The sequence below is a fragment of the Ascaphus truei genome, chromosome 15 (assembly GCF_040206685.1).
Source record: "Ascaphus truei isolate aAscTru1 chromosome 15, aAscTru1.hap1, whole genome shotgun sequence".
Taxonomy (NCBI): Eukaryota; Metazoa; Chordata; class Amphibia; order Anura; family Ascaphidae; genus Ascaphus; species Ascaphus truei.
In genome coordinates, this window is record NC_134497.1 from 19,391,163 (window position 1) to 19,409,740 (window position 18,578).

Below are 18,578 nucleotides of genomic sequence, written 5' to 3' on the forward strand. Positions count from 1 at the left end.
CTCTTCACGTGTTCAGATCTTTCCCAACCTCCCAGGTCTCATCTTCACGTGACTATGTCAACTTCTTCATTACAGGTAAAGTTGTCAAACTCAGCCCTAAAGCAGAAGAAGTGGCCACGTTCTTTGCAAAAATGTTGGACCACGAGTACACTACAAAAGACATTTTCAGGAAAAACTTCTTCAAGGACTGGAAGAAGGTACGTGTTTTATTCAGCCAGCCCCATGGGATGCTGGGAATTGTGGTCCACTAATACGGGGGAAGGGGATGGGACTACAAATCCCAGCATCCCTTGAGCTCAGGCTGACGGCTCCTCTGCAATCCCCCACCTTGGCACGCAACTCGATGACCTCTAACTCCTGCCCCCCCGTACCCCATCTGTGCAGGAGATGTCGGCGGAAGAGAGGGGTTTTATGACCAACCTGGGCAAGTGCGACTTCAACGAGCTGGGACAGTACTTCAAAGCCCAGTCCGAGGCCCGAAAGCAAATGACTAAACAGGATAAGCTGGTATGTCCCCTGCGGCTTTCACCCTTCCGTTCTGTCACATGAGCCCAAAAACGGGATGTTAACCCGACCACTTTGTGACCTCATCACTGGACTTCCAAGAGGCTTATCAGAGGAGCTCGGTGTAAGATGGCTTCTCTGGTGAGTCTCTCTGAAGTCTGAATGGAACACGGCTCGTTGGTGCCTGCTGGGGTGGAGCAAGTTGGCCAAGGTTGTCATGTGGACACTCTGCTTGCAGGCTTTTGGGCCTTTTTATTACTGGAGGTATAAATTGTCCATTTTTGGCCCTTGGTGGCCTCACCTTCCTCACCGCTAACAGTCTCCCACCCCCCCTTCCCAGAAAATCAAAGAGGAGAACGAGCGGTTACTCCAGGTCTACGGTTTCTGCGTGATGGACAACCACAAGGAGCGCATCGCCAACTTCCGCATAGAGCCCCCCGGCCTCTTCCGGGGCAGAGGGAACCACCCCAAGATGGGCAAGCTAAAGCGGCGGATCATGCCGGAAAACATCATCATCAACTGCAGCAAGTACGGACTTCTCCCAGAGCGGTATATTGATGGGCACCGGCGTCCTCACAGCCTTGTATCAGGGCTGGATGTACAAGACGGTGCTATTCCAGAAGACCCCTTCCTGACCAGAAAACACTTGGCAGATTCATTTTGAGTGAATAGGCCAGATGGAGCTGGACTGGAAGGGTCTTCTGGAATAACACCGCTTGGTAAATATTAGCGGTGGGCGTTGGTTCTCTCGGGTGTTTGGGTCTAAAAAAAATGTTGTGTGTTGGATTTGCCTACAACTCTATTTTTAGCTAATAATGGAAACTGGAAATAACCAGACCAATGCTTAAAATAAGTCTAAAACCAATTGGGGTAACTAAAGTTCTAGAATGGAGAATAATGGTGGGAGGGAGATTATGGCAAGAAGCACTTGGTCTGGTGGTCCGGTTTTGGTTGTGAATCTTTTGGGAGTTTTGGCTTCAAATATCTCCAGGGTTTTGTGTTGTTCGCTTCTGGTAGAGTGTGATTTCAAAGTCAAACACCTGTTTTTACCGATCGTGCGTCTATTTTACTTGCAGACTATGGCGGTATAACACGGAATATTAGAGTTTCCATAGGATTGAATGGTGGTGATATCCCAAAATATCCCACCGTGATGGTGGAGTTAGATGGTGGAGTTAGATGGTGGAGTTAGATGGTGGAGTTAGATGGTGGAGTTAGATGGTGGAGTTAGATGGTGGAGTTAGATGGTGGGGTTAGATGGTGGGGTTAGATGGTGGGGTTAGATGGTGGGGTTAGATGGTGGGGTTAGATGGTGGGGTTAGATGGTGGGGTTAGATGGTGGGGTTAGATGGTGGGGTTAGATGGTGGAGTTAGATGGTGGAGTTAGATGGTGGAGTTAGATGGTGGAGTTAGATGGTGGAGTTAGATGGTGGAGTTAGATGGTGGAGTTAGATGGTGGAGTTAGATGGTGGAGTTAGATGGTGGAGTTAGAGTTGTCGGGGATAAGGAAAATAATGGTGTGTGTGTGTGAGAACGTGCCAGGGGGGTGCTTGCAAGTGATTCCAGACTGAACCGGTTGGCCTTCTCGCCCCCTTCCCCTGCAGAGACTCTAAGGTCCCCACCGCGCCCGCCGGCCACAAGTGGAAGGAGGTCCGGCACGATAACAAGGTCACGTGGCTGGTATCGTGGACTGAGAACATCCAGGGCTCCATCAAATACATCATGCTGAACCCCAGCTCCCGGATCAAGGTAACCATGCCAGGACCCCGCCGCCCTCGAGCCACCAGCAGGCCAGGAATTGGAGATACCCCTGCTTCAGCACGGGAGGCTCCGTCAAGGACTGCGCCACCTGGGCTGAAGCAGGGATTTCCTGAAAACTTGTACATCCGTGGCAGGATACAGATAGTTTTTGCGTGCTCCTTGCATGACTCCGCCCACCGCGCCCCCCCCCCCACCCCCTAATTTCCCCCTGGCTAGAGAAGACTAGTCCTCTTCCTGACCGCATTGCGCTCCAGGAACTGACTGCCGGCGTTTTTTCTCCCCTCCGCCCCCAGGGAGAGAAGGACTGGCAGAAATACGAAATAGCGAGGCGGTTGAAGAAATGCGTCGACAAGATCCGGAATAATTACCGGGAAGACTGGAAGTCGAAGGAGATGAAGGCCCGGCAGAGATCGGTGGCGCTGTATTTTATAGATAAGGTGAGTCCTCGTCGGAAACCTAACCTGCGCAGTGACCCGTCCGACAGGCAGCCACCTCCTGGGTGGAACGGTCGCTTTTGTGACGCGCCTGCGAGAGAACGTCGCATATTGGAAAGGGAAAATCGCGCATATTCATCGAACCCGGTTCAGTTCCCGGTGTCGGCTCCTTGTGACCTTGGGCAAGTCACTTTATCTCCCTGTGCCTCAGGCACCAAAAACATAGATTGTAAGCTCCGCGCCCCCCGTGTGCCTGCAAAATGTCTCTGTAAAGCGCTACGTAAAACTAGCAGCGCTAACATGCTATTATTATTATTATTATTATTGGAGGTTAGTGTAATGTTAATGAGAAATGACTGTTGTGCCCTCGCAGCTCGCTCTGAGAGCCGGCAACGAGAAGGAGGAGGGCGAGACGGCGGACACGGTGGGCTGCTGTTCCTTGCGTGTGGAACACATCAAGCTGCACCCGGAGATGGACGGCCTGGAATTCGTGGTGGAGTTCGACTTCCTGGGTAAAGATTCCATTCGCTACTACAACAAGGTCCCGGTGGAGAAGAGGGTAAGAGTCTTGGGCCCGGGGGTCACCTCGTACCACTAGCGCCTGTTTCCTATTGGATCATCTCTCTGCAAAAAGGGTTCAGTCCTTCCTAGGGTCACAGTGTGCTAATGGCAGTGACATGGTTAAGGGGTCAGTCCCTCCTAAGGCCACAGTGTACTAATGGCAGTGACATAGTTAAGGGGTCTGTCCCTCCTAGGGCCACAGTGTACTAATGGCAGTGACATGGTTAAAGGGTCAGTCCCTCCTAGGACCACAGTGTACTAATGGCAGTGACATGGTTAAGGGGTCAGTCCCTCCTAGGGTCACGGTGTGCTAATGGCAGTGACATGGTTAAGGGGTCAGTCCCTCCTAGGGTCACAGTGTACTAATGGCAGTGACATGGTTAAGGGGTCAGTCCCTCCTAGGGTCACAGTGTAATAATGGCAGTGGCATGGTTAAGGGTTCAGTCCCTCCTAGGGTCACAGTGTAATAATGGCAGTGACATGGTTAAGGGGTCAGTCCCTCCTAGGGCCACAGTGTACTAATGGCAGTGGCATGGTTAAGATTTCAGTCCCTCCTAGGGCCACAGTGTACTAATGGCAGTGACATGGTTAAGGGATCAGTCCCTCCTAGGGCCACAGTGTACTAATGGCAGTGACATGGTTAAGGGGTCAGTCTCTCCTAGGGCCACAGTGTACTAATGGCAGTGACATGGTTAAGGGGGCAGTCCCTCCTAGGGCCACAGTGTACTAATGGCAGTGACATGGTTAAGGGGTCAGTCTCTCCTAGGGCCACAGTGTACTAATGGCAGTGACATGGTTAAAGGGTCACATCTGGGTGATTGATGCACACATGTTGAGCTGAGACTTGAGAGGGGGTTTGATGCTACATAGTTGCATAGTAGATGAGTTTGAAAAAAAGACATGCGTCCATCAAGTTCAAACTGTGCTAAATTTAGATGACAGATACTTTATCCTATATCCGTACTTACAGTATATTGATCCAGAGGAAGCAAACACAAACCCCAGTGGAAAAATACATTCCTTCCTGACTCCCAAGAATTGGCAATCGGATTAATCCCTGGATCAACATCCTTCCCATGTATACTTATTTGGTATATCCCTGTATACCTTCGTTTCTATAAAGATGTCCAACCTTTTTTGAACAGATCTATTGTATCTGCCATCACAGTCTCCATGGGTAATTAATCACACACTGTAACTGCCCTTACTGTAAAGAACCCTTTCCTTTGTTGCTGGTGAAATCTCCTTTCCTCCAACCTTAAGGGATGGCCCGAGGCCTTTGTACTGCCCGTGGGATGAATAGTTCTTTTGAAAGCTCCTTGTACTGTCCCCGGATATATTTGTATATAGTTATCATATCCCCTCTTAAACGCCTCTTTTCTAATGTAAATAAATCAAATTTAGCAAGCCTCTCCTCATAAATTAGATTGTCCATCCCCTTTATTAATTTGGTGGCTCTTCTCTGCACTCTCTCTAGTTCCAAAAGGTATTTTCTAAGGATTGGTGCCAAAAATTGTACTCAATATTCAAGGTGTGGTCTTACTAATGCTTTATAAAGGGGCATAATTATGTTTACTTCCCTTCCATCCATTGTCCGTTTAATGCAAGATAAGATCTTGTTTGCCTTTGCAGCTACTGCATGACTTTGAGCACTATTGCTAAGCCTGCTGTCTACAAGCACTCCTAAATCCTTCTCCATCAAGGATTCCCCCAATTTATCCCCATTTAATTTGTAAGTCGCCTGTTTATTCTTGTTTCCCAAATGCATAACCTTACATTAATCTGTATCAAACCTCATCTGCCATTTACCTGCCCACGTTTCCAGTCTCCCCAAGTCCTTCTGGAGAGAAATTACATCCTGCTCTGATTCTATTACCTTACACAATTTAGTATCATCAGCAAAGATGGAGACTTTGCTCTCTATGCCAACCTCAAGGTCATTAATAAACAAGTTAAAAAGCAGAGGTCCCAGTACCGATCCCTGAGGTACTCCACTCACAACCTTAGCCCAACCTGAAAAAGTTCCATTTATCACAACCCTCTGCTGTCTGTCCTTTAACCAGTTTTCAATCCAGGTGCAAATATTTTTACCTAGTTCAATTTGCTTTATTTTGTAAACTAACCTCTTGTGTGGAACCGTATCAAAAGCCTTTGCAAAATCTAAGTAGACCACATCAACTGCATTACCCTGGTCTAAATTCCTACTTACCTCCTCAAAGAAACAAGTAAGGTTAGTTTGGCAAGATCTATCCTTTATAAATCCATGTGGATGAAACCTCCTATGGCGCTGAGGGAAGAATGGACGTTGATTCTCTTGCAACAGATCTTTTCTTTGAGCTGAAAAAACCTCAGAAAAGGAAGACAAAAAAGGCAAAAAACACTGCAATAGTGTATTACCCAGGGATATGCTAGTGTGTACAAATCAAGAGCATTTATTAAAACATGACAATTAGGACATATATGACATTCAAACAATTAATAGATTAATCAGATAAGATATAAAACTTCCAAGCGCTTGTGCTAAGGAAGATGTGCTGCTCCGCCGTGGTAAAATTGAAATCCTACTCACCGGACATGAGTAGGACATGTGCAAGGGTTTAGGGTCTTATCCTCCAGAAGACACCGCTCGCTGTGGGGTGCGTCCGTCTATTAATGTGGGGGGACCGGCTTCAATACTCGTGGGCTCGTTGATCACTTGCTGCCTGAGTTCGCCCGATCGTCTCCTCCGATGACGTTACCGCCTGGATTCCAAAGCTACGGTGTCCCTGAGTTGCCAAAAACCTCTCCTACGCGTTTCGAAACTCCTATTGATGGGTCTCTTCGTCAGGGATCCCTGGGTAATACACTATTGCAGTGTTTTTTGCCTTTTGTCTTCCTTTTCTGAGGTTTTTTCAGCTCAAAGAAAAGATCTGTTGCAAGAGAATCAACGTCCATTCTTCCCTCAGCGCCATAGGAGGTTTCATCCACACAGACTTTATATCTGGTTGGGAGATACCAGATCAACCTCTCAGGCTGCTCAAGGACTACCTTACCAACTCTGTATCACAGGTTCAATTAATATTGTATATTGTATATTGTTTACACTAGCGCTATTCACACTTATTTTTCCACCACCTTTATAAATCCATGCTGACTATTACTAATAATTTTGTTTTCCATTAGGTATTCCTGAATATTATCCCGTATTAAACCTTCAAGTAGTTTCCCCACTATTGAAGTCAGGCTTACAGGTCTGTAATTCCCGGTTGTGATCTAGCTCCCTTTTTAAATATAGGCACCACATCTGCTTTACGCCAATCTTGTGGTACTGAGCCTGTGGAAATGGAGTCCTTGAATATTAAATGTAATGGTTTGGCTATTGCTGAGCTTACTCCTTGAGAACTCTTGGATGTATGCCATCGGGGCCAGGTGCCTTATTTACTTTCATTTTATCAAGCCGCCTATGAACTTCTTCCTCATTTAACCAATTGTTCGTTAATATGGAGGTAGTGGCTTCCTCCTGCGGCACTACTATTGAACTTGATTCTTCCCTGGTAAACACAGAGGCAAAGAATGTGTTTAATACCTCTGCTTTTTCCTTATCTCCAATAATCTGCCTGCCCATCTCACACTGAAAGGGTCCAATATTTTCTTTTCTCATTTTTTTGTTAAGGTACTTAAAGAACTTTTTAGGGTTGACCTTACTTTCTATTGCAATCCTTTTTTCATTATCCATTTTTGCTAATTTGATTGCCCTTATGCAATTTTTGTTACATTCCTTATCATTCTGATACGATGTCTCTGTCCCTTCTGACTTAAAGAATCTAAACGCCTTCCTCTTCTTGTCCATTTCCTCCCCTACCTGTTTATTTAGCCACATTGGTTTTACTTATTTCTTTAATACTTATTACCCAAGGGTATACACTGATAAGTGCGCTTTTCTAACAATGTTTTAAAGACTGCCCATTTATCTTCTACATTTTCCCTGCAAAAACATCATCCCATTGTATTACTACTAGATTAGACCTCAGTTTATTAAAATCTGCCTTTCTAAAATGTAAAGTCTTCATTGAACCCAAGTAATCTGTTTTTTGATCATTTATTTCAAATGAGACCATGTTATGATCACTGTTACCCAAATGTTCCAGGATTTGAATATTTGTTATTATTACTTCTACATTGTTTGTTATTACCAAATCCAGAACTGCCCCTCTCCTGGTTGGTTCCTCAATAATTTGGGCCATGTAATTATCTTTAAGCACCCCCAAAACCTGTTTCCTTTTGTAGTAATGCTAATCTCATTGCCCCAGTCTGTCTGGATAATTAAAATCCTCCATTATACAAACATGACCTAGATTTGATGCCTTCTCCATTTGCAAATGTATTTTAGCTTCCTCAATCTCACAGATATTTGGTGGTTTATAGCATATTCCCACAAACATTTTCTTTATACTTTTACCTCCACTGCTAATTTCTATCCACAAGGTCTCTACATTTTCATCATTCCCTTCATAGACATCATCCCTTATAATAGGTTTTAGATCTGGTTTAACATATAAACATACTCCACCTCCTCTTCTATTTGCTCGATCCTTCCGAAAAAGAGAATAACCCTCTAAATGAACTGCCCAGCCATGAGCTTCATCCCACCATGCTTCAGTAACGCCTATGATATCATACTGCTCCCTTTTGTCTGATATCTCTGCGGTTTCAACAAGTTTGCGCAGGCCAAGCCTCCATCCCACGCTCTCCACTTCGCTATTGGGATATGGGCAAATAAAATACTTGATTGATCACCAAACTCCCCACCCCCCCCCACCCCCGTATCACCCCCAATGAGAGGACCCTATGAACTTGTAATGGATTTCCAAAGTGGCAAATTTAGCCAGATAGGTTAGTTTTAAGGAAGCCTATTGGGTCCAGTTGTTTTGTGAGGACTGTGACCTGTTAAAAAAAGGGAGCTTCTTATTCAAGGTATTCTGTGTAGTTCTGCGTTCGTTCCTTTCCAGCAGGGACTTGGTTTTAAATCTCCTGACCTTTGACCCTTCCCTCCTCTCTGTCCCGCAGGTCTTCAAGAACCTGCAGCTCTTCATGGAGAACAAGCAGCCAGAGGATGACCTTTTTGACCGACTCAACGTATGTCCCAATAACGGGGGCGGGTGATATGGCGCAGGGTTGTGTTGTTGCCGGCTCCGGGGGGTTTCCTCCCCACCCCTTTCTGCGCAGCTCGTACTCTGCGATCTAGCGCTATAGCATGTGCAGGGACATCATAAGGACCAATGGCGTACTGGCTATCGACACAGGGCGTTACAGTGGTTAGGGTAGCATCGTTTTACTGAATCGGAACCTGGGAACCCCTCCCCCCCCCCCCCCCCCCCCAAGCGGAGTTGTGCTATTTCTAGGGCCCAGGGGGTGACCCGGTTTGCGAGAGACGTTTAATTTTCTGGCACGTCAAAAATAAAGCAAACGGGAAGGGGGGTGGGGGACTAGAATCCAAGTTGGCTGCCTGGCGCGTCCAGTACGAAGCCGCCATGCTCTGACTTTGGGACTTGGTTGGCCTGGCGGAGTTGGGCTTGGATGGCAGCCCTATTTATTTCCCAAGAGACCCGAAACAGTGGCCGGTAAAAGGCGTTGGCTACCTCGGAAATAATCATGCTTTTTGGCTTTGTCGGCCCCTCCAAGTTCCGATTCCAAATGTGGTTCCTGCTGGGTGGGTGCTCCGGGCAACTGGGGGCATCCTTCACTGAAAGGGGGAGTGGGGTAATGGAACAGCCTCCCAGGGGAGGTGGGGGAGGGTAATGCAGTTAAGAAAGTTAAAAGCTGCTGTGTGGGGGGGGGGGGGGAGGGTGAGGCCAGAGAAATAATGGTGTCCGAGGCTTCCCTGCCCGGCAGGGAAATAGTCAGGCGTGGGGGGTAATGTAACTCCTGCAGAGGATGGGGGTTAAGCGCTCTTCTCTCCCCCGATCCCTCTCTCTCACAGACGAGCATCTTGAACAAGCACCTCCAGGATTTGATGGAAGGACTAACGGCCAAAGTGTTCCGTACCTACAACGCCTCCATCACGCTGCAGCAGCAGCTGAAGGAGCTCACAAGCTGTAAGGCAGGGGCCCCGGGGTCAGGGAGGGGTCTGGGACGTCCACTATAAATCGGGGAGCAATACCCACCAATCCGGGTGCTCTGTACTGCAAAGCTCACAGAACTTTCCGAAATCGGGCGCTCTGGTTGGCTCACGCGGTTGTCGTTCTGCCCCTGTAAAATAAAAGCCCTGTTTAAATAGAATGCATTTTAGTAGAGGTGTTTATACATATGTACATATATACACATCCATATGTGTGTCATTTTATATTAACAGGCATATATATACATCCATATGTGTGCCATTTTATATATACATCCATATGTGTGCCATTTTATATTAACAGGCAAATATATTTATAGAAAGATTTGGCCAAGATAAAAAAAAAATGTAAATATAATTTTATACACGTGTGTGTGTGTGTGTGTGTGTGTGTGTGCTCTCGCTCTCTCCGTGTGTGTGTGTGTACTCGCTCTCTCCGTGTGTGTGTGTGTGTGTGTGTGTGTGTGCTCTCGCTCTCTCCGTGTGTGTGTACTCGCTCTCTCCGTGTGTGTGTGTGTGCGCGCTCTCACTCCGTGTGTGTGCTCTCACTCTCTCCGTGTGTGTGTGTGTGCTCGCTCTCTCCGTGTGTGTGTGTGTGTGTGTGTGTGCTCGCTCTCTCCGTGTGTGTGTACTCGCTCTCTCCGTGTGTGTACTCTCTCGCTGTGTGTGTGTGTGTGTGCTCTCTCCGTGTGTGTGTGTGTACACTCGCTCTCTGTGTGTGTGTTCGTCCTCTGTGTGTGCTTGTGTGTGTACTCGCTGTGTGTGTGTGTCAAATCTAATTTATTAGTTCAACAAGCGCTGTCCTTTAAATAAGTTGGCTGTTGGCGCTTAGTACTGATGTAGAACGCTTCCTTCCAGCTGATGACAATGTGCCCGCCAAGATCCTGTCTTATAACCGCGCTAACCGAGCGGTCGCCATCCTGTGTAACCATCAGCGGGCGCCCCCCAAAACCTTCGAGAAATCCATGATGAACCTGCAGACCAAAGTGAGTAAGGGGTCTCCTGCCTGGTCCCAACCCCCCCCCCCCCCCCCCCCCATGGTGCTTGTTCTCCCGCGAGTCTTCTGGCGGGGAGAAATATTACCTGTTGGGGCTTTGAAAGATGGCCGTCCTTGAGACTGTCCCTGCAATTTGTAGACCTTCTCGCAGAAGGTTGGGTTTATTGCCCTTACCCTCTTAGCATAGCCCACCTCAACCCTCCCGGTTACCATCCCAAGCCTCCCGGTTACCACCCCCTTTTCTCGGGTCCTTTTAGATCGACGCCAAGAAAGATCAGCTTGGCGACGCCCGGCGGGAGTTGAAAAGCTCCAAGGCGGACGCCAAGGTCAGACGGGACGAGAGGACTAGAAAGTAAGAGGGGATGGGGGTTGACCCAATGGCGGCTGGATGGTCTGGGCAGGGAAGGGTCCAGCACCCCAAAAAAAATCTCTTGTCCTTGATCATTTGCAGCTAAATGTTGGTTATTGAATTGAAGGGTCCGTCCCACCAAAGGCTGCAATTAACCGATCTTGAGGTGTTAAATTACCGGTTGGTTTCTTCCTCTAGTGAAGGGGTGGCAGACTTCTCTCCTCAAGGGCCAGTCCTGCTTCAGCCCAGGTAGCTCAATCAGTCCCTGCTTCAGCCCCGGGGGGCCTCAGTCTTTGACTGAACCACTAATTGAGTCTCCTGTGCTGAAGCAGGTATGTCCTGAAAGCTTGACATGTTGGTGGCCCACGAGGACTGGAGTTTGCCACTCCTGGTTTAGCGCGTTGGTAACGTCCATGGCCAGAGCGTTCTTAGGGCTGTTCTATACTGCGTGAGCTTGCTGCGCCGTGCGCGCGCGGCAGCTATAGTTGGCTGTGTTTGGCATCCGTTTGTATAGATGGGACGCGCGCGCACGGCCGTGAGCGGTGACGCGGCAGACAGGAGAAAATATAACAAATTATATTTTCGCTCTGCTGCCGAGCCGCAGGCCAATCAGAGCACACCCTAACTCTGTCACGCCCCCTAGCCGCCCGCGTCACCGCCTGCAATATCTAAACTAAAAGCGCGCGCCACGTGCACGCGCGTGATGCAGGGACCATGGCACTCTGGCTCTCAAAGGGTTAACCATGTCACTGCCATTAGTACACTGTGGCCCTAGGAGGTACTGACCCCTTAACCATGTCACTGCCATTAGTACACTGTGACCCTAGGAGGGACTGACCCCTTAACCATGTCACTGCCATTAGTACACTGTGGCCCTAGGAGGTACTGACCCCTTAACCATGTCACTGCCATTAGTACACTGTGGCCCTAGGCGAGACTGACCCCTTAACCATGTCACTGCCATTAGTACACTGTGGCCCTAGGAGGTACTGACCCCTTAACCATGTCACTGCCATTAGTACACTGTGGCCCCAGGCGAGACTGACCCCTTTCCTGTTATCTTGTTCCCTGCAGACTGGTGGAAAGCAAGAAGAAAGCGGTGGAGAGGATCGAGGAGCAGCTGATGAAGCTTGAAGTACAGGCGACGGACAGGGAGGAAAACAAGCAGATCGCCCTCGGAACCTCCAAACTCAACTACCTGGACCCCAGAATCTCCGTTGCCTGGTGAGGCACCCCTCAAAGCTGAGCCTCCATTGTGATGGATATTGCTCCAGATCACAGGAAATAAGGAACTCTTTGTAGTGTGCTTTGACCGCTACAAATGATACTCCGATTCACCAACCTTAAGGCCTGGGACATGGTAAAGCAGGCCGCCCTGAGCAGATGCACGTACCCCCTGCAGAATTTCAGCAGACAGGCAGGTTTAACTTTTCGCGCTGAGGGGAGCGGAGGAGCGGTCACGTGACTGCAAACATCCAATGGGAGCGAGGGACTAGCCCCGCCTCCGCCCCCAAAGCGCGCTCACTGCCTCGCCTGCCAGGACACAAAAAAGAGTCGGATTGCGCAGGCGAGGCAGAGCAGGAGCACGGCTCAGCGCGGCCCGGGGCCTTGTTCTCTATTTTCCCCCAGCGGTTTTCATTTAGACGAATAAAAACAACCAATCCCAAAACCTGCAGTGAAGTGTCCACATGGCTCCACCTCACATTGAAGCCTGGGGGCTCCGGAGCTGAGACTCATTCATTTCAGCACTGGGGACCCCCTGCTTCCGGAGATCCTGACCTCCGTAGGGGTTGCCGGTAGCTGGGTTCACTTAATGGCTGCGTTTCCATGCTGCTGCGGCCAATAGCAAGCCGTGACGTCATCGGGTTCGACTTCCTACCGGCCCGCGTGACGCAGGCGCATTAAACTTTTAAACCCCATTCGGAGCTGCTTCCGGCGCCCCCTACGGGAGATAAGTATCTCCGGAAGCAGGGGGGTCCCCCGGACCTGAAATGAATGAAAACATTAAACACGACATGAATTGCTCCTATTCACGTCGGAAATCCCAAATAAAATGGTTTTAAAAAAAAATCTCCCCTCCCCCCCCCCCCCTCCCCCTTATTTCTTTCCAGGTGTAAAAAGTACGGAATTCCCATTGAGAAGATCTACAACAAAACTCAGCGAGAGAAGTTTGCCTGGGCCATCGATATGGCAGAAGATGACTATGAATTTTAACGTGCGAGGCGCAAACGCGGGTTTTAATTTTTACATTTCCCCCCCCCCCCCCCAGTGTTTTTTTTTTTAAACAAAAAGAAGAAAAAAAATTCCTGGTTCTCACCGCGGCGGGGGGGGGGGGGGGGAATGGACTTTCTGGAGAGCTGTGAGCCTTATCTTTTTATCAACTGTCTTTTATTTCTTGTTTTGCTTTTTGAGACGGGGAGGGGGATATGGCGCAGAATTATAAAGGGGGCGGGGACTTGAGAAGGCCGGAGGAATATATGTAAAAAAAGAAGAAATTGCGAAAGCTGCGTTCCACGCGTGGAAACAAGGTGACATTTTTAAGGCCGTGTCCCCCCCCGGCTGTCTTCGATATTGTCCCATGGACAGTGATTTTATATACATATGTAAAAAAAACAAAAAAAAAACAAGGGGAGAAAAGGGCGAAAAATCCGAAATCGGAGCCACATTTTATGGGAGGTTATCCACCAGGCGAAAAACGACAAAAAAAAAATCCGCTTTTTACAACCAGAAAAAAAAAAAGCATATCTGTAGAGAGTCGGAAGACCCGCGTGTGTTTTTACAGTTAAGGATTTTTTTTTGCAATAACGTCTATATATTTTAATAGGAAAAAAAAAGCAAAAATAAATGTTACCTGTCCCCTTAAATCTGAACATATCCCCTTACCCTGTTAAAGAAAATATTATTACTTTTTTTTTTTTTTTTTTTGGGAGGAATCGAAGTATCAAGGCAATTTTGGGTGAAAAAAAATGGTAATTTTTCACTGCCCCATCTCCCAAAAACACGGAGCGGTGCGTCCGACGGCACCTTCCGCGTAGGTTGATACGTTGTCCTGTTGGTTGTCAGAGGTGCGTGGAAGCCTGTCTGGCACACATGGAGTTAAACAACTTGACCCCCCCCCCCCCCTCCCTCCCCCAGTTAAACAGCAGAAAGCCGTAACGCAAAGATTCCGCCCGCCCAATCGCTGTATTATGGTTTCGACACTTAAAAGGAGGGGGATGTTAAAAATGTGATTTTTCTATGATTTCCAGAGGGAGCTGAAATGGGGAGAAGCTCACACTTTTTTTTTTTTTTTGTTTATCAATGTGAATTTTTATGCCTGGGTTTTTTTTTTTTTATATATATATTTTAACTATTTAAAACTTTTTTTTTTTTTTTTTTTTGGTTAAGATCTTGGGTGACTTTTAAAAAAAAAAAAAAAAAAACAGAAAAGCATTTTAATAGTATAAAGAATTTAACTTTCATGTGGATGTGCTTTAAAAATTAACTGATTTTTAAAAAAAAAAATTTTGTTTTCTTTTTCGTTAAGATGTGGGAGGGAATATTCTGTAAGTGCACAAGGAGACCAAACTGACTCCAGTTATTTTCAGAGCAGAGACTTCTCTGTTCCTTTTTATGACAATTGGTTATCCCACTACTGACACCATCAGTGTTCCTTAGGTAACTTAAGTTGAACTGCACAAAAACAGTTATTCAGGGGCTTCTAACATTTTAAGAAAACGACTTAAAACCATTTTAATATTACCAGTAAACCCTTTGAAGCCCTAGGGGCCATTTTGGCTACAGAGGGGATTAGTAGACATACGTAAAACAAATGTCCCAGTTAACCAGGTACACCCAAATTTTTAGAAGTTAAAGGGCACAAGCCATCATAAGAAATTGGACGGAAAGATTTTAGTTGTGTTTTTTTTTTTTTTAATTGGTAATTGTATTAAAAACAAAATGGGAAGAAATACCTATAAACAGAATTTTAATGTGAATGTTCTGCCTGGAATCATTAGGTTTCCAATTCTGGGTTATATTAGCGAGTGGTCAGACTCAGACCAGTCTCCCTTTCTCCTCAGACATTATTTTCTCCCTTTTATCTTCTATTTTTATCATGAATTTGCCATTAACTGATTTGTAGGTTGTTTAAAATAAATTCCTACAACTTGCCGTCTGCCTAGGTGTGTGTTTTTGTTTTTTTGGTAAGGCTGGGATTCTGCCATGCCAGGTTATTACACCGGTCCGGCTTCGCTGTTAAGTTAAAGGGGAGTTAACACGAGGATTGCGGGCAATACTCGGCAGTGTGACTTGGCGGATTTCGGCCTATGTTGGTTTGGTTGTTTTGTGCCCTGTGGATCCAGAAATGATTTCACAGGAAGAACGTACATTTGCTATCTGACACGAAACTCCACTGAGGGGGAGGGGGGACTCTACATAATAATCACATTGACCCACTGCTGGATGAAGTCTCCCCAATGATCTCCCAGGTCCTGCGGTTACAGCTTCTCTTCTCAACGTCACTCCCAAAACATTCCCTGATCCCATCCTCCCTTCTTGCTGTTGGTCGTCGTCTTGGTCTTTTCATCTTTTGGAATCCCGTTACGAGTTCCATCTTTGTCTACCGATGGTCATTCCTTCTTGCGATTTTATATGTCTAGTCCACCGCCATTTTAATTTCTTCACAAAGAGCATGAGATAAAAATCATGGGAAAACAAAGCACAACAGGTGAGCTCCATTTATACACCCTCCGCGCTCATGTATGGATGTGACTCTTGGACCTTAAAGATAATTCAGATGCTTAAGGCATAAAGTATGGAGAGAATATCGGGTGGAATGTCCTCGGGCGCGTCACTCTGCTTGCGGCTCCACGGCGTGTATTTTATGTAGGGCAAAGGAGAGAGAGAGGGGCCACAGTGAAAAAAGACAGCTCAAAGTATTGCACACTTTTTCAACAGGGTGGAGGGAAGGGGGGGGGGTTTGGGAGGGGTGAGAGATGAAGACAAGGGAGCTGTTATTGATTCAAGCTTTTTGACTGTGGACACACACATTAAAAGCTCTCAAAACTTGAATTGATGTCTCCTCTTCTTGTGCTTGGTGTCTTAAACAGATGTCTTCTCTTCTATATGCAGGTGGATGGATTGAGGCCGAGGAGATGCCTCCTGAGATCTTCCTTAGTAAAAAATAAAGGGAAAAAATAGTGCAATATAGTTTATTAACGAATAAAAACTTGAGATTTAAAACTTACAAGCGACCGATCAATTTGAGCATAGGAAGGAGATGCCGCCAGGCTCCACAACTTGTCCCTTTCTGGGCAGTGGTGTCCTGTCTCTGCTGGTTCCCGCTTGGCAGATGTATACTGTCTGTGGCTTGGGTTGCAGGTGGCCGCAGTGCGGATGTCCAGAGCCCGTGCACAGGCTGTGTCCTCCCCCTCCGGCCGCCTATCTTCCCCGTGCAGACAATTCCAGGCTTCCTTACTCCGCTGTGCATGCGCATGCGCAGACGGCGAGACGCTGGGCCAGGGAAATCAGACCTCCTCACTATGGTGGCTTGTAGAGACCAAAAAACGTCACAGCGGAGTAAGGAAGCCTGGAATTGTCTGCACGGGGAAGATAGGCGGCCGGAGGGGGAGGACACAGCCTGTGCACGGGCTCTGGACATCCGCACTGCGGCCACCTGCAACCCAAGCCACAGACAGTATACATCTGCCAAGCGGGAACCAGCAGAGACAGGACACCACTGCCCAGAAAGGGACAAGTTGTGGAGCCTGGCGGCATCTCCTTCCTATGCTCAAATTGATCGGTCGCTTGTAAGTTTTAAATCTCAAGTTTTTATTCGTTAATAAACTGTATTGCACTATTTTTTCCCTTTATTTTTTACTAAGGAAGATCTCAGGAGGCATCTCCTCGGCCTCAATCCATCCACCTGCATATAGAAGAGAAGACATCTGTTGAAGACACCAAGCACAAGAAGAGGAGGAGACATCAATTCAAGTTTTGAGAGCTTTTAATGTGAGTGTGTCCACAGTCAAAAAGCTTGAATCAATAACAGCTCCCTTGTCTTCATCTCTCACCCCTCCCAAACCCCCCCCCCCCCCTTCCCTCCACCCTGTTGAAAAAGTGTGCAATACTTTGAGCTGTCTTTTTTCACTGTGGCCCCTCTCTCTCTCTCCTTTGCCCTACATAAAATACACGCCGTGGAGCCGCAAGCAGAGTGACGCGCCCGAGGACATTCCACCCGATATTCTATTCAAATCCACACAGAGGTTGGTGAATAACCTCTGTAAAGACTCAGGCAGCGAAATCACTCTGTGGAAAGGACTGGAACCACATATTGAACAGTAGGGAAAATTTCTTTTTTTTGGCGCAAACTTTCCCCCTTTTTCCTTCATAAAGTATGGAGAGATGCATGCAGGGTTATTACCCGAAGAGAGAGGAAAAAGAATGAATGGGTTAGAAACCAAAGTGTGACATCAACACAAGGGTGAAGAAATTAAAATGTCGGTAGGATGGACACCTCACAAGAAGAAACGACCATTGTTGGACAAAGATGGAACTCAACTGAATTCCAAAAGAGACTAAAAAGCCAAGACAACCAAAAGTAAGATGGGATGAGAAAATGTGTTTTGGGCGATGTTGAGAAGAGTCTAACCGCAGTACCTAGGAGATCATTGGGGTAGCTTCATCCAGCAGTGGGGAGACCAGGGCTGAAGATGACGCACACACTGGTCAACCATTTTCCTATTGAGGCGCATAGTGGAAGGTTCCCTTGAAATATTGTCTTGTTTCTTCCAAATGCTCCATTCTCCTGTTGATTTCATTCACAAGGTTTCCATCCATTGTTACATGGCGACCAATGTCGCCAATGACTTCTAGACCATCCCCCCCGATGAAGCCGATTGGTGACATGTACGTTGGGTGCGTCTGACGTCACTCACACGTGACTTTGGCTCCATAGTGGGTGCGCACAGCACGGGCTCCCTACTGCCTTTTAACTGATCTGAATTTACGGCTGATGCTCTATTTGCTGCAATATCTGGTGGGGATACTAGCAAGTGATTGGGGTTATAAGAGCCTGCTGGGATTGTGTGTTTAATTTCAATTTTCAACTGGCACCAGTTACATGGTGACATAGTAGATGAGGTTGAAAAAAGACATGCGTCCATCAAGTTCACCCTATGCTATATTTAGACGACAGATACTTTATCCTATATTTGTAATTACAGTATACTGATCCAGAGGAAGCAAACACAAACCCCAGTGACACATTATCTAATGATATCTCATAAGGGGAAAATAAATTCCTTCCGGACCCCAAGAATTGGCAATCAGATTACTCCCTGGATCAACATCCTTCCCATGTTTACTTATTTGGTATATCCCTGTATAACTTTCCTTTCTATAAAGATGTCCAACCTTTTTTTGAACAGATCTATTGTATCTGCCATCACAGTCTCCATGGGTAATGAATCACACACTGTAACTGCCCTTACTGTAAAAGGACCCTTTCCTTTGTTGCTGGTGAAATCTCCTTTCCTCCAACCTTAAGGGATGCCCCCGAGTCCTTTGTACTGCCCTTGAGATGAATAGTAATTTGAAAGCTTGTACTGTCCCCAAATGTATTTGGATATAGTTATCTATCATATCCCCTCTTAGATGCCTCTTTTCTAATGTAAATAAATATAATTTAGCTAGCCTCTCCTCGTAAATTAGAGACAAGACGCTTTAGGACCGCCGTCCTGTGTGCCTTCGTGTTGCCGCCAGCTACGTCTCCGAGCGTCGGTGGAAGTCGTCTGGTCCGTATTTAGATAGCACCCACTGGGTACTCGGTGCTCTACAGGGAATTAGAATACTAAGAGCCCCCCCCCCCAAAAAAAAAACCACTCAACCGGGTTA

The 18,578-nt window shown here is 47.0% G+C and overlaps 1 protein-coding gene across 2 annotated transcripts in view; it reads left to right on the top strand.

Moving 5' to 3' along the window:
* TOP1 (DNA topoisomerase I) overlaps positions 1-14,855 on the top strand; it is a 40,830-nt gene extending 25,975 nt beyond the window's left edge. Inside the window, exons 10-21 of one of the 2 annotated variants that reach the window (XM_075571888.1) lie at positions 76-197; positions 385-507; positions 845-1,053; positions 2,109-2,253; positions 2,559-2,702; positions 3,073-3,258; positions 8,307-8,375; positions 9,220-9,334; positions 10,216-10,343; positions 10,612-10,706; positions 11,778-11,927; positions 12,815-14,855. In XM_075571888.1, coding sequence (XP_075428003.1) covers positions 76-197; positions 385-507; positions 845-1,053; positions 2,109-2,253; positions 2,559-2,702; positions 3,073-3,258; positions 8,307-8,375; positions 9,220-9,334; positions 10,216-10,343; positions 10,612-10,706; positions 11,778-11,927; positions 12,815-12,917 — 1,589 coding nt within the window. In that variant the 3' untranslated portion in view covers positions 12,918-14,855. The remainder of the gene's footprint in view (positions 1-75; positions 198-384; positions 508-844; positions 1,054-2,108; positions 2,254-2,558; positions 2,703-3,072; positions 3,259-8,306; positions 8,376-9,219; positions 9,335-10,215; positions 10,344-10,611; positions 10,707-11,777; positions 11,928-12,814) is intronic. The other variant, XM_075571889.1, reaches the window with a different exon arrangement.
* Positions 14,856-18,578: the final 3,723 nt, after the last annotated feature.